Source organism: Triturus cristatus, chromosome 1_2, assembly GCF_964204655.1.
Source record: "Triturus cristatus chromosome 1_2, aTriCri1.1, whole genome shotgun sequence".
NCBI lineage: Eukaryota > Metazoa > Chordata > Amphibia > Caudata > Salamandridae > Triturus > Triturus cristatus.
The window spans coordinates 590484873-590497965 of NC_140580.1; the positions used below are offsets into that span (position 1 = coordinate 590484873).

Consider the following 13093-nt stretch of genomic DNA (forward strand, 5'->3'; position numbering starts at 1 on the left):
GCATTCTCCCCTTTTCCGCCCCGTTAGTGCCCACAGAGCGTCCCACATAGAGTAAAACAAGTGGTTGAGAGAGAATGTGCAAATGGGGGCGGTATGGGGGAGTGGGGAGATATGGCCAGTTGATGTTCCACACAAGCCGTCAGAGAACCCCATAGTACACCGAGAGCAAGAGAACACAACTGCTGGTAAGAGATTAAAGACTCAGGCCCCCTACTTAACTTTAAAGTTCCTCACAGAAGACACATAATTGGAGGTAAAAATCAATGTGCAAATCCGGGTTCTCTTACCTGCATCAATCGTTTCCTAATGGAAGCGAATGGCTGTGCTGTAGGCATGCAATAAAAAAGGCCCGCACAGTGGTAGCCCAAACTCAGTCAATATTCAGTTAAAAAAGCAAGAGCGCTACAGAAAGTACAGCCCTTTGCCCTGAACACAGTAGAGTATACAGGGCCCGGTCTTTCTGACCTAAGATGATTTTAAGAGTATTAGGGTGAACATATAAAATAGGCAAGCATTCTCCTATTATTGCTACAATCCACAAAAAAATGGTATCATCGGCTAAGAGGAATACTCACCATTTGCTTCTGTTTTGTGGGAAGTCTCTGACGTGCTCGTCGTGTAGTGTTTGTCTTTCTTTATCGTATCTTCACCCGCAGACCCTGTACAGTCACACAGGGAACACAATGAGTGATCGAATAGACACTGTTTCTGCAGATCTAACACTGTATAGACTGCATTTATGAGATGCAAAATGTGAACTAGGGATTATAGATTCTAGTAGGGAATATTGCGTTCCGAAACGGGACAGATTACCGCTACAACTATATTGAGGGATAAAATATGGAAAGGTAAGTGCACAGAGGGAGGCAAGGATTTATTATTCTTACCTCCACATATAAACACCTTGAAGATATTTAGATCAAGGTACATATATGTGGCGTTGGGTATATAAAACGTATAGAAACGTACCTTGCAATATTTTGTCAGACGAAATTGTTGCAACAATATTCTGTTCCGATAATTTTCTGGAATCAATATTCCCACGCTAAAGCAGACAGTAGGAAATTGCTTGCTGACACAAATCGAGAGATATCGCTGTCCGGGTTTGTACTTTTAAGTGCTGACGCTCATGCATTGCGATATTTATTGCAGTGTGTGGCATAAGCAAAATTGGCAACAGAAACATTCCTTTAGGAACCTAAAACTTGTAAATAGTTTGGAATTGGATGCCTTAGAACAATTGACTTTTTCCAATATTTTTATGAAAGAACGAACACTTGCTTGTGCGACTCCAATATTTGTATTGGATCCTTCAGGTACGATTGTGTTCAGCTCCGTCATCAATGCCAAAGAGACTATGTGCTATAGACAGTCACTGTGATCTTATGAATCTTACTACGCTCTTTACTTGCATTACTCATCTGTCAATTGAAAAAACATAGTCTATCTAGAGTATGGGCCACAGTGATGTGTTCTCTCCTTCTAGTGCTTTGAACATTTTAAATACTAGCTGTTATTCTAGTAGGTATGTTCGTGTCCATTGAAATTGCGTCTGATGGTACATGTGAGCCGCTGTACAACACTCTCTGTTGTCATAGTTACATGCTTAATAGGAAGAATCCACCGGTGGACCGCCCCAAGGAAGGTGGTTGATATTCATCAGACGCCATTTCCAAGGTGTACTAAACCGTTATCCACTCTAAGTGGACTTGACCATATACAAGGAAGTAATAGATCAATTTTTCTTTTAGATGCACTATTACAATGTTTAGCGATTCTAAAAACCACAGATCCTTGTACCCAGAACATCTGCTGCAGCAACTTCTTCATTGATATGGGAGAATAGACCTGGGTAATAGGAATGAACCATGCCACTGTTGCTGCCAGGTACCCACACTGCTACCTGGCTTAGAATACTGCCTTGGCAAGGGCGTTCCCATCACAGCTTTACTACAGCTCTTTGTTTCAGTATACATTCATATCAGCTACTATTGGCTACGGGTACGGGAACTCACACTAAGACCCTACCCCCATGGAAAGGAACGGTTCACTAGAGAGATGGTTACCTACATACTATATGTTGCTTAATTCAGTGAATATACATAAGGGATTGTTTTTGTAAAAGTTCTTGAAGCAGACATTTTTTTTTAACGTATTTCCTTCCATTTAAATATCGGCTTGCTAATAGGATTAAGTGCGAACATTTCCCTGTCGTCCCATTGGGTGTCATGTCAGGCAGATATCACAGATAATACCAAAAGCTTAACTAGAATATATTATCGTCTGCTGTACTATGCATCGTAGCATTTGACAATGGTCACATGGAAAGCCTACCACTAAATCCAGTGCTGGCTGCGGTGAAGACCTTCCCACTGTCCTTGGACATGATCAGCAGCTCTCCTTCCTTCTTGGTGGGGACGTTCTCTTTTTCGAGGAGTAGGAACTTGTAGTCCTTGCGGAGAATGTCCTCACTCTGTGCATGCCCTGTTGTAACTAGAAAATAAATTATCTGGATTGAACAAGAGCTTGTGCTATATGACATAAAACCAGGAACATGAGGGTGCGCAGTGGGTATAAACAAATTATCACTTTCTCCAAACATCCTAGGGCTGGAGTTAGAACCTTCCAGTGTCAACACAAACCTCTGCAGCCCAGAGGTCCCAGCTGAAGGCAAAAAATGTGAGGGAAAGGAGGGAATTAATATAGTGTCACTGAATGCGTATCTTGTTTATGCTATCAGTTTAAGTGCTCAAAGTACATCGGAACAAAGGGGCCTATTTACGAGTTGGTTTGCCTCACCCTTGCACCACACCATGCGCTTCAAGAGCAACGTAAACCTTAGGTCAGTTTGATGAAGCCGCGCGAAGCCACTTTGCGTGGCCCTGATTGGCTCCATAAGCCTGGAGTAATGCAATGCAGCGCAAATTGGTGTGTTGCATTACTCTGCCCTGGGATGGCGTTCCATGGGCATTGAATGGGTTTTCACACGCAACTTCCATGTTTTCTGATGGATTCCCAGATTTATCCGAACTGGTAGACCAGGGAATGTGCCTAAAAGATACGCTTTCCCAGGAGAGATGTAACAAGGAGAAATTTCTTTATTTCTCCTTGTTACTTCCTCTTTGTATGTGTGATGTATCCTGCAGTGCACATAGTAAGAGGAAAATGCCTTTCAGGATTGTTTCTGTACAGGAAGGTGTCCCATTTCGCACAAAAACAATCCTGCATTCAACGCAGGCACCGTGTACCTTTGTGCATGGGTGCCTGCACTGGCGCTAGGCTGCCAAAAGGGGGCCAGAGCAGAGGAAAAGACAGGAATGCAGCTATTGCCTTAAATATGGCACATTCCTCCCCTTTCCCTGTCACCCACTGCAGTGCAGCAAGGTAACTTGCTGAGCTGCACTGTGTGACTTTTTCATACATAGGCCCCCAAAAGTATAATCCTGAGTGTGGTACAAGAAATATCCTCGAAATGAATGCAAATACCTGATGCACCTATGGCACAATTTATGTACCACAATACAAATCTATACAAACTTATACACAAAAACAGTGGTGGGATTACTATGATTCCGTACATCACTGCCCGCAGAGCAGGCTTAAGGTAGCAGAGCTCGTGCCCAATTTTAAGATTTTCTAAAATCTAATTGAGGGATGCAAACTCAATGTAACAGAGACTATTACTGAGCCATGGGGCATGTCTGGTTAGGGATGTGTTCAGCTCACTCTACATATGATGATTTGTCGTTTTATATGCATTTATTGCAATAGGAATTTCATCCAGAAATGCTATGTATATTAACTAATGGTAACTAAGGACATCAGCGGATTGCAAGGGTAACTTTAAAGAGTTTTAGATGATTCTGCATAAGTGGTGACCGGAGACAAGACAAGGTATTTATACAGAATCCATAGATAATATATATTATACGCATTTTAAACATGTTGTGCCTCATGCCACAGTGGGTGGCCACAGGCTACAATAAGGTGAAGGGGTAGAGGATTAGGAGTAGAGCGCTCTTCTGATCAGCAGCTTTGAAGCAATGAATGGAACAGAGGAGTCTCAGGATTGCCTTAAACAGCAACAAGATTGGCGCTGCTCATAGGTCATTGGAATGTGTTTCAGTGGCAGAGCCCCGAAGGATGAAGGACTCAAATCTTGATGTAGCAAAAGGGGACGTGGCTTCAGGAGCTTTCAGGTTTTAAGAAACAGTGTACTGGCTGAGGAGATGGTGAACCATTAATTGGTGAGGTATTATATTTTGTGTTGTATTATAGTTGAATTTATATCATCCACCATAATTCTTATGAGGTGCCCAAGAGCTTATGCGAGCAAGATAGACTTTTATATTATATTATATTCTTCTGCCTCGTTCCTCTATATGGTCACAGAACTCCTCGTGGATTTCCTTATAATGTACAGCAAGGGGTACTTTATTCCATATATCATTTTGGTTACGATGGTCACTTAAGGATATACTGAGATTAGGAGAAAATATCTTCAAACGTTTACTTGGTTGATAGGTCATGCATAAACTAATGTGTTAGCAGGACTCAATGTGTTTCCGAAAAGAAAGGGCCATGCAAGGAGAGATTCACAAAAATGATTCACAATTCATTAGTTAGCTCTAGAACTTGTAGTGGAATTAACAGTGGTAAACCCTGGTTAGTAAAGAGGTACCTATTGTTGGTATTTACTTCTGCCTCTTATTGCTTAAGCTGGGCCTATTACAACTCTTTAGTTGAGTTAAGACTTAAACATTTCTGCTCCCAGGATTTAAGTTTCAAAAAATTATCATAGACATGCTTTAAAAAGGAAGTTCACAAACACAGAATCCCAAGGGTTATGGGCCAGTTTCCGCAGTACCTCTGCTAGTGAGAGCCCTCTGGTGGATGTGTTAATTGATCACCCTTGAAAAATAACAACATTGCTGGACCAAGCACAAGAGGGTCAGCAACTTGGCCTATAGCTGCATAGAAGTGTGTTGCGCTGCATAGAACTGTGTTGCCTGTGTACATTTGTCTATGAATGCTGCACTTATAGGTGTTATGTTGTTCATCTGCATGTCAGCATGGGTGTACAACTTGTGCGCGTTTATACCGGAGTGTTTTAGTTGTGATGCTCTATTCAAGTGTCAGACCAATATGGCTTTGCCAATGCTTAATTTCTTTGGCATGCTTATTAGGGGTCATCCTATGAGTCCCAATGTTTCTTCTTTAGTTTTTTGCTTACAGGACACCCATTGCTTTCTTTCTTGAATGATATTTATCTCACCATCACTGGGCTGTGTCTTGCTCTTGTGGCTATTGGAGATATAGCATCCTACTAGTCCGGTCAGATTACATGCTACTCTGTCACAGTGTTGCTTGGTGTCATTCGCAGCATCTCTGATAAGTTGATAACTTTCAGGTCGATGCAAATGTGTACTGAGAGGGACAAGTCTACTGAGAGGGGCCGATAGTGTCAAATGCCACCAACAGAACCAATAAAATAACAACACAGCATACATTGTAGGGGTGAGCTGAGATGAGTAATTTAAAACGAGGAAGGATGGTTTCCCTGGATTGAAGGCGTTGGTAGTCTGACTGATATGGGTTGAGTGGCTCGTGTTGGGATCAACAGAAAGTGAGGTTGTTGAATTCAAGGCTTTCTTGAGTTTTTCAGAAGAACGCTGTCATTAGTAAGTGTAGGAAATGTTACATTTGCTTCACATTCTGACCACTGAAGTTGGTGAGCAAACATTGCAGAGACGTTCCTTGGTCTCTTGGGGTAGGTAGCTTTCAGGAGATATCATAGGATGTTTAAAGTTTTGTGTTTTGACCCTGATGCTGAAATAACCAACCCCATTTTACTCTAAGAAATGTTCAGAAGAAATGTCTTTTGTCTGCATTGTTCAAACAGCCAGTGAATAAAGTTCTAACGAACACTTCCAAGTCTTCGTGTAACTGCCACCCACCAACGTGCTCACAAGCAAAGAGTCTGGGACAAAGCAACAAGAGTCTAGAGCAGCCCAGTGGCAATGACTGGGAACCAGTGTGCACCTCAAGCATCAAGGGAGGCCACAATGCAAGGAGACTGAGGTGGAAAACTAGTGCTCCCAATGGCGGCTTCCAAAACAATAGAGACATCCCTTTAATAGGATCATCTTGACTTGTCACTTGCTAAGGATTTGTTAGGTAGCTCAGCCTTAAACTGAAAGCCACACAGTTGATATAAGGAGCCACAACTGAATGAGGTTCTATATGCGATGCTCCCCTCAACAGTTTCATTTTTTCAAATTGCTATGACTACAATTTCCCCTTCAGCGCTGTTTTTCAACGGCATCTACTTAGTCAGTTACAACAGTTTAACAGTTTGGCAACAAGCCCAGGGAACCATAAAGAAGTGCTGTTGGCGACATGCGAGAGATGCCCATCAAAATAACAAATGTCCTTTTTCTTTGTTCTCTTATTTTTTTGCCCATAGGCCCTAAAATTGAGATAACTGAAGCATGACAGAGGCATACAGGCACGTTCCCGTACCGTCAAGCACGCAATGTCAATCATACCCGTAAAACCACTTTCTCGTGAAAATTCAACCAATCAAATGTGATTCAAACATATTCAGTTCCACCATCTTGCTTCTTTCTAGCTTTCCAACTTAGTCAACCAAGCGTTTTAGACAAGCATATGCTTCTGCAATGCGAGGACTCTTCTGTTACCATACTATTGTCTTTAATGGAAGGCTATTGGACCATCTTGGCTTAATGCCTCGTATGAATGTGAAAATGGCTGTGTTGGCGTGTTAACGCTGACAAGGTTTATAAGTAACATATCATAGTATGGGCACTCTGTGGGCCGCATCTTTTCAGTGCTTGCCCCCTCACTGCGGAACTCTTTCTTGTACAGTCTTAGTTCCATCACTGCTCAGCTTCAGTTCAGGAAAGGGTGGAAAAGGCTTTCATTCTATAAACATCTTCCCTAGTGATCCTCTTCTAAGGTGCAAACTTCACTCATAATCTGACCTCAGCGGCAAGAGACCCATTGGGTGGTAGCGTGCTCTACAGGTCTTTAGCCACATAACATTACGTAACGTAACATAACATAATCCTACATATACTTGACCATCGGAGCTTTCAAACAGGCAATGAACAGCTCCATGGAAACTCCCTTTTGTATCACTTATTGAATACTTAAATCCTCGTGTTGACCATATCTAGGAATTGATGAGGCAAAACACCATGCTTACTGCTTTAAAGTGTAACTTAAAAAGGCTGTATTCTTTTGATGATAGGAACATGTTTATTGTTTCCATGTATTTATTTTGATGAAAGATTTTTTTTCCTATCCAGATGGAAATTCCGTTTCTACTCTCTCTCCTCATACACCTATTATATCCATGTACTACTCCATTTCTATTCTACATGGTACCACTTTGTTGCCTTATTTTTTGGCTTCTAGCAAAAATATCCTCTTTATCACTTCCCTCCCATACATTAAATCCATAAAAATCATGGAAATAGATTCACTGAAAAATTATTTTGGAAATGTGTTTTTCTACCAAATATTCAGTGGTCACTGCTTTCACCTTAGCATGTTCGTGCACTGGTGAAATTAACACTCACATTAATACATGGAAGTTCAGCTGGTCTCAACATGGAATTGCATTACCCATCCTAGAGTCAACTTTGCGCTTTTGCCTAGTTAATGGGGTTCTCTTTCTCTCTCTCCATCCCTCTCCCTCTCCCCATCCCCCCCCCCTCTCTCTCTCTCTCTCTCTCTCTCTCTCTCTCTCTCTCTCTCACACACACACATGCATGATATCTAGTTGGGGTTAATAGTCTTAGATCATTAGCTAACTAAAAGTGATGTATTAGAAATATTTTGTTGTATGAATGCAGGTAGAACTTTGTTATTGTTATAACAATTGACAATGGATATAGATTCTGTTAGGGGTTAATGAATGCTGAAGATAACCTGAATTCAAAGATTTTCTTGATAATATAATGGCTATATAAGTATAGTGATTGATATTGCAGCCACGCCCCCCAAGACATTTGCATAGCATAACCAATTGTTTTGCATCTGTTATGTGAACCTACCTGCTGAGGTAGACATGCTGCTGCTGATGGTACCGGTGCTCTGGGGAACGTTTTTCTGTACTCCATACACTGCAACAGAAACCATGCGGATGAGCATATAAGTGGGGCAAATACATGGGGATATGCTTTCTGGTGTGCATCGCAGTGTCAGTAGAAACATCCGCCATGGACCAGACATTTAGTTGACCCTCTACAACATGTTTAAGGAGTAGGTGAGATCATAGGGGCTGTCTACGTTTACAGAGGATCCAGTAAGGATTTGCAGAAACCTGTTCAAACTCTGGAAATTGATATAGGCAAAGATAGTGAGGTAATTGGAAATTATGGTGGAACAAAAATCTCTGCTCCTCTTATTGGAGTTAGATTTCCCAGATGTTAGAGGTGATGAGAGTAAAAAACCCTCTAAACCTTTAGACTGACCTCTACATTACCTGGCTTGTTGTTGAGGGCGTGAGAGTGAAGCCCCTTCCCCTTCGAACCACCACCACTTTATTTCTGTTTTGTTTCCATTTTGTTATTTGCTATTCTTTCTTAAAACGGACAAAGGTGCAATAAACTTAACATTTCACTTCCTATTAGATTGTTGTGTCCATCTGAGTACCAATGAGAAATGATTTGAACTCAGGTGTTGAGGCCACATTGCTCTACTCTACACACATAGAAGGCTTTGGACAGAGGAATTCACAAATTAGACCCACCGCTCGGGATCCTTTCATTCACTGACTATGTTGGCCAGATGATTATTGGGGCCCTCTACAAGGATCTGCTTCAGGGTGTCAATGCACAGAGGGTATATGTGGACCAAGCAGTTACAACACACATTAGAGCAATGCAGCCGAGCTGCTCATGCTAAAGTGCATGTGAAGATGACGTACTCACCCGTGGACGTTGTGGCTGCTGAACTGCTGCTAATTGGGGCATATCCAGACGCAAGGTTGTTTTGAACACCAAACACTGTAAGAAGGAGATTATCAGAGGCCATGTTAAGTTTGTGAATCTCTTGTGATACCAAATTCATGAATCAAGCTTACAGATTCTTTGTAGTTTAATTTAGTGGGCAGCCTACTAGGGGCAAAACAACAATACAGATTTTGGAAGCAAACACGTTAGTACATTTATTAATAAAGTGTGATAATTTCAAAAGTAGCATCGCCCATATTTTACTCCTCTTGACCAGGCAGACTCTTCTGTCATTATTATTGAAGAATGTCATCTGGGTGAGAGGAAGGTATTTTTAATTCACATTAATCTACACAAGGCTCAAACGCAGAGGGATTGCACAAAGTACGCTGTCATTGCCTGGCCAAGCAGAAAAAAAACCCGGTGGGGGCCAGTCTCCTGCCGCCTGACAATATTCACTCAGAATCAGCGGCGGCCGACACAAACAAAAAGTGGTAGGGCAGGTGGAGGGGCATGGGAGGGGGTACACAGGAGGGGTAATATTATACAAAATATAAGACTTACCTGAAGCTGCCGGCTGCCTCGGGTACAGCATCAGAGACTCCCTGTGCAATCCCTGCTCTGCTCTCATGCTATTACCAATAGCATGACAGCATGGCAGGGATTAGCCTTAGCAGGTTGGTTTAACGCTTGCCCAGGCACAGGGAGTCTGTGCTGTTTCTCCAACCCGGCTGTGCAATACAGCTAGGTTGGAGAAACCTAACTGTGCATGTCTGTTTTGCTGGCCTGAAATGGCGAGCCAAACAGACATGCGCACTTAGAAGTGCACATGCCACATCATTCCTCCTCCTTCCAGTGGCCCGGCCTCTCCCTACACACCCTGGCTCAGCCAGCCGCTGAAAAATAGAATGATAATAAATATTGTTTCATTTTTCAGTTCCTGGCTCTGAGCTAGTGAGGCGACGCTCCTCCACCATTGCGGAGGATCCGCCGCTGCCCAGCATCCCATGGAAGCTTTTGATGGAAATACCTACACTGAGTGTTGTGCCTCTGCACAAACACACAAAATGTGATAGGAGGAATACTGCAGTTAGTCTAACCACTGACAATCACTTGTGTCCACAGAAAACAAGCTACACCCGACTGAAGAGCCCTGATCAGGGTGAAACGGGTATTGGGTTCTGGTTTTCTGATTCAGGAGGACCTAGCCTTGCAGTTTGGGGTGGCTGTTCCAAATGAAGGCGGGTCAAGACTGATTTGTATGTGGCTGTGTCCAGACTGAGGTGGCTTGGTGGGCAAAAGAACGATGTGTGGGGATGCTACCCTGAGCAATTGTCAGTAGCTAGACTTACAGCAAGCATTCCTCCCATCACCTTTGTGTATTTGGTGCCTCAACACAAAAAAACACTCCAAGGGGTGTTGGATGGAGCTGCTTGCGCTCTCTGTGTACATTGCCAAACGTGGACCAAATAAATGCTGGTCCAATCTTAAACATTTCGTATCCTTCTACTTCCAACATTGTAATACCATATCCATGCTGAGCAGTAGACGTTTACACTATATTGTCTAAAGGATCAGCTCTTTAACTGTTTCCAAAGGCTGATGTTGTTGTAAAAATATCAAAGTAGGTGAGTGGCCCACAAAGTGATGAGTTGCTAAAGTCCCTCTACCCCAGTTCAAGTTTGGGGTTCACTAATTTGTTATTCATCTTTTTTGGATCTATCTCGCAGTCTTCAAATTTCTTGATGAAAATTGAAAATGAGAAACATGACATCACGGTCAGTGTCCATGCTTATGACACAATTGAGCGACTCCATCCCTTAACATTTTGAAGGTTGACTTGTTGACTAGGAGCTCTATTCAAGCTTCTACTGAGGTCACGAAGAGACACATAAAACCCTGCAGCTAAGATACTGTGAGAGGTCATGAGAAATGCCCTGTGTACATTGGTTATGCAGCCACCCCAAGAGCTAGACAGAGCCTCACAAAGGTGGAGGGTTTCACGGATCTGACCTGTCTCTGCTGCCAGGATCTATAAGGAATCTCTAAAGAAGTAACATTTCATGAATACCAGGCAACAGCACTGACCTGTAGAAGAGGTGTTAAGCCCAGAACTTAAGGTGGGGCTACTGGGAGCCAGGTTATTGGGGAGTCCAAACACTGCAAAAGAAACAAACATTGATTGCATAAATACAATTATGGGGAATCAGTAGCAGCCATATGAAAGCCAAGCAACACAAATTCATCCAATGGACACCCTGGCCATATGTGTCACTATATGATACAGTAAATGCCTGTGGAGTGCATCGGTGCGACGGAGAAATGATACAAATAGTTTGGAACTCCATTGATCTATATAGCAACAAAGAAGCGAAGAATAATGAGACATTCAGGAAAGGATTTGTGGCAAAAATCATCTTGCCGACGTTCCTATCGTCTGGCTCCCATGATACTGTTATTGTGATGGTTATTATTGTTTATTAGTACCTGCCTTGCCTGTTTCTGTCACCCTGATCATTTATATGCGCTATGTTGGTCTACTGGGAGTTCTTCACCCCCAGCTGGATACTGCTACTTACTGTACTGTTCATGTGATTGTTATTATTGTTTATTACTGTAGACCTTGCCTGTTTCTCTTACCCTGATCATTTGTAAGGCGCTCTGCTACCCTCTCGGGTCATGTTCGCACTATATAAAACTTTAAATAAATAAATACTATTATGTTAGATTCTCTTTCGCATGGATGTTTCTTCTATGTGAGACCCCCATGCCCTCATCTTCCATTCTCTTATCTCCTCGTGTGACCTTCATCTCTTTCTGTTTGCATGCAGTAGCTGGTCTGCAGCTGATGGCTGACAATTGCTGCTTGTTCCTGCCTCGTTTTCGATCTTTTCCATAAGTCTTAGCTTTTACCAATGTAAACAGAAGGTTTACAAAGTTCAGCGAAATGGCAGACGGAGAAACACCTACCCTTAGTCTGTGAACGCAAGCTGCCAGTTGAGCCCTTTCCATTTCTGGTGCTGGGTTCTGTTGCTGTCACCAGCTCCTATATATCATTATGTACATGTTTTTCGTCATTCTAGAATATCTCAATGTTTTGTCATTTTTATTTCATTTAAATGGATAAACAATGAATCTATGCATATAACACTGATCTCTAATGGTTCGAGGTTGAGGTTCTTTTTGAACAGTAGGGTCAAGAGAAGGTCCATTTATCATTAGTCAAGACAGTGCTTAGAACTTATGTATCTTATCATCTCAGCACTACGCTCTTAACATTTACGATTGATGACAAAGTGTAGAGCTACTGTAATGCACACTCAGGCCATCCAAGATCAATAGATGCCAGGATTTTAATCTGCAAATAATACAGGTGTACCTGATCCCGTTGACTGAGCGTTGGCATTCATCATCGACGACCCATGCATCATGTTGTTGTGGTAGCTGCTCATGGAGGCTCCAGCCGGCAGGGTTGACGTCCACATGTAGGATGGAAGGGCAGCGTCGAGGATGGTCGTATCGTACGTTCCTGATACTGTATCGAATAGAGCACGGTTAGACGTATTAGCACAACCTACGAAGCAGCACCGCTGCGGCATTTTATTGTAAGTGAGAGGGACCTTCTGCATGTGATCCAACTTAGGAATTTAAGTGAACTAGCACTGAAATGAGTCTTTTGAAGTGTATGTAATATATAGTGTTCATGCAGTTGACACCCTATCTGGATTCCTCATCAGATAAAGTGACCTCTGTATATATATAACAATGTGTTGCACCAGTTCTGCATCTCTAATGATTTATAGGTTGTGTGTCCATCTGTAAGCAGTCATGGATGTAGACTGTGTGTTCCCATGCCACGGACCATCAGAAAGTTGGCAATGTGTTGCAACTGCAGCTGTGCAACGCACTTTCATGGAGTCCTGTGCCTACATTGCCACTGCCTCTCGGATCATTCACAGTAGCTTGTAGTATGAAGGGTATAAGACTCTTAAACAAATACTGTGCTAAGATTACCTTTCCTTATGATTATTCATGCGATGATTACCCTCCAACATGGTTGTCCAGGTCTACCCTCCAACATGGTTGTCCAGGTCTACAAGGCAATCAGGCAG

The 13093-nt window shown here is 42.5% G+C and overlaps 1 protein-coding gene across 7 annotated transcripts in view; it reads right to left on the reverse strand.

Moving 5' to 3' along the window:
• Positions 1-13093, reverse strand: part of COL17A1 (collagen type XVII alpha 1 chain) — a 197079-nt gene that overhangs the window by 118760 nt on the left and 65226 nt on the right. For 4 of the 7 annotated variants that reach the window (XM_085606993.1, XM_085606976.1, XM_085606957.1 and 1 more), the window contains exons 10-15: positions 12361-12516; positions 11070-11141; positions 8961-9035; positions 8082-8150; positions 2335-2493; positions 576-659 (exon numbers count right to left, since the gene is read on the reverse strand). In XM_085606993.1, the coding sequence (XP_085463119.1) occupies positions 576-659; positions 2335-2493; positions 8082-8150; positions 8961-9035; positions 11070-11141; positions 12361-12516 (615 nt within the window). The remainder of the gene's footprint in view (positions 1-575; positions 660-2334; positions 2494-8081; positions 8151-8960; positions 9036-11069; positions 11142-12360; positions 12517-13093) is intronic. The other 3 variants (XM_085606967.1, XM_085606985.1, XM_085606948.1) reach the window with 1 other exon arrangement.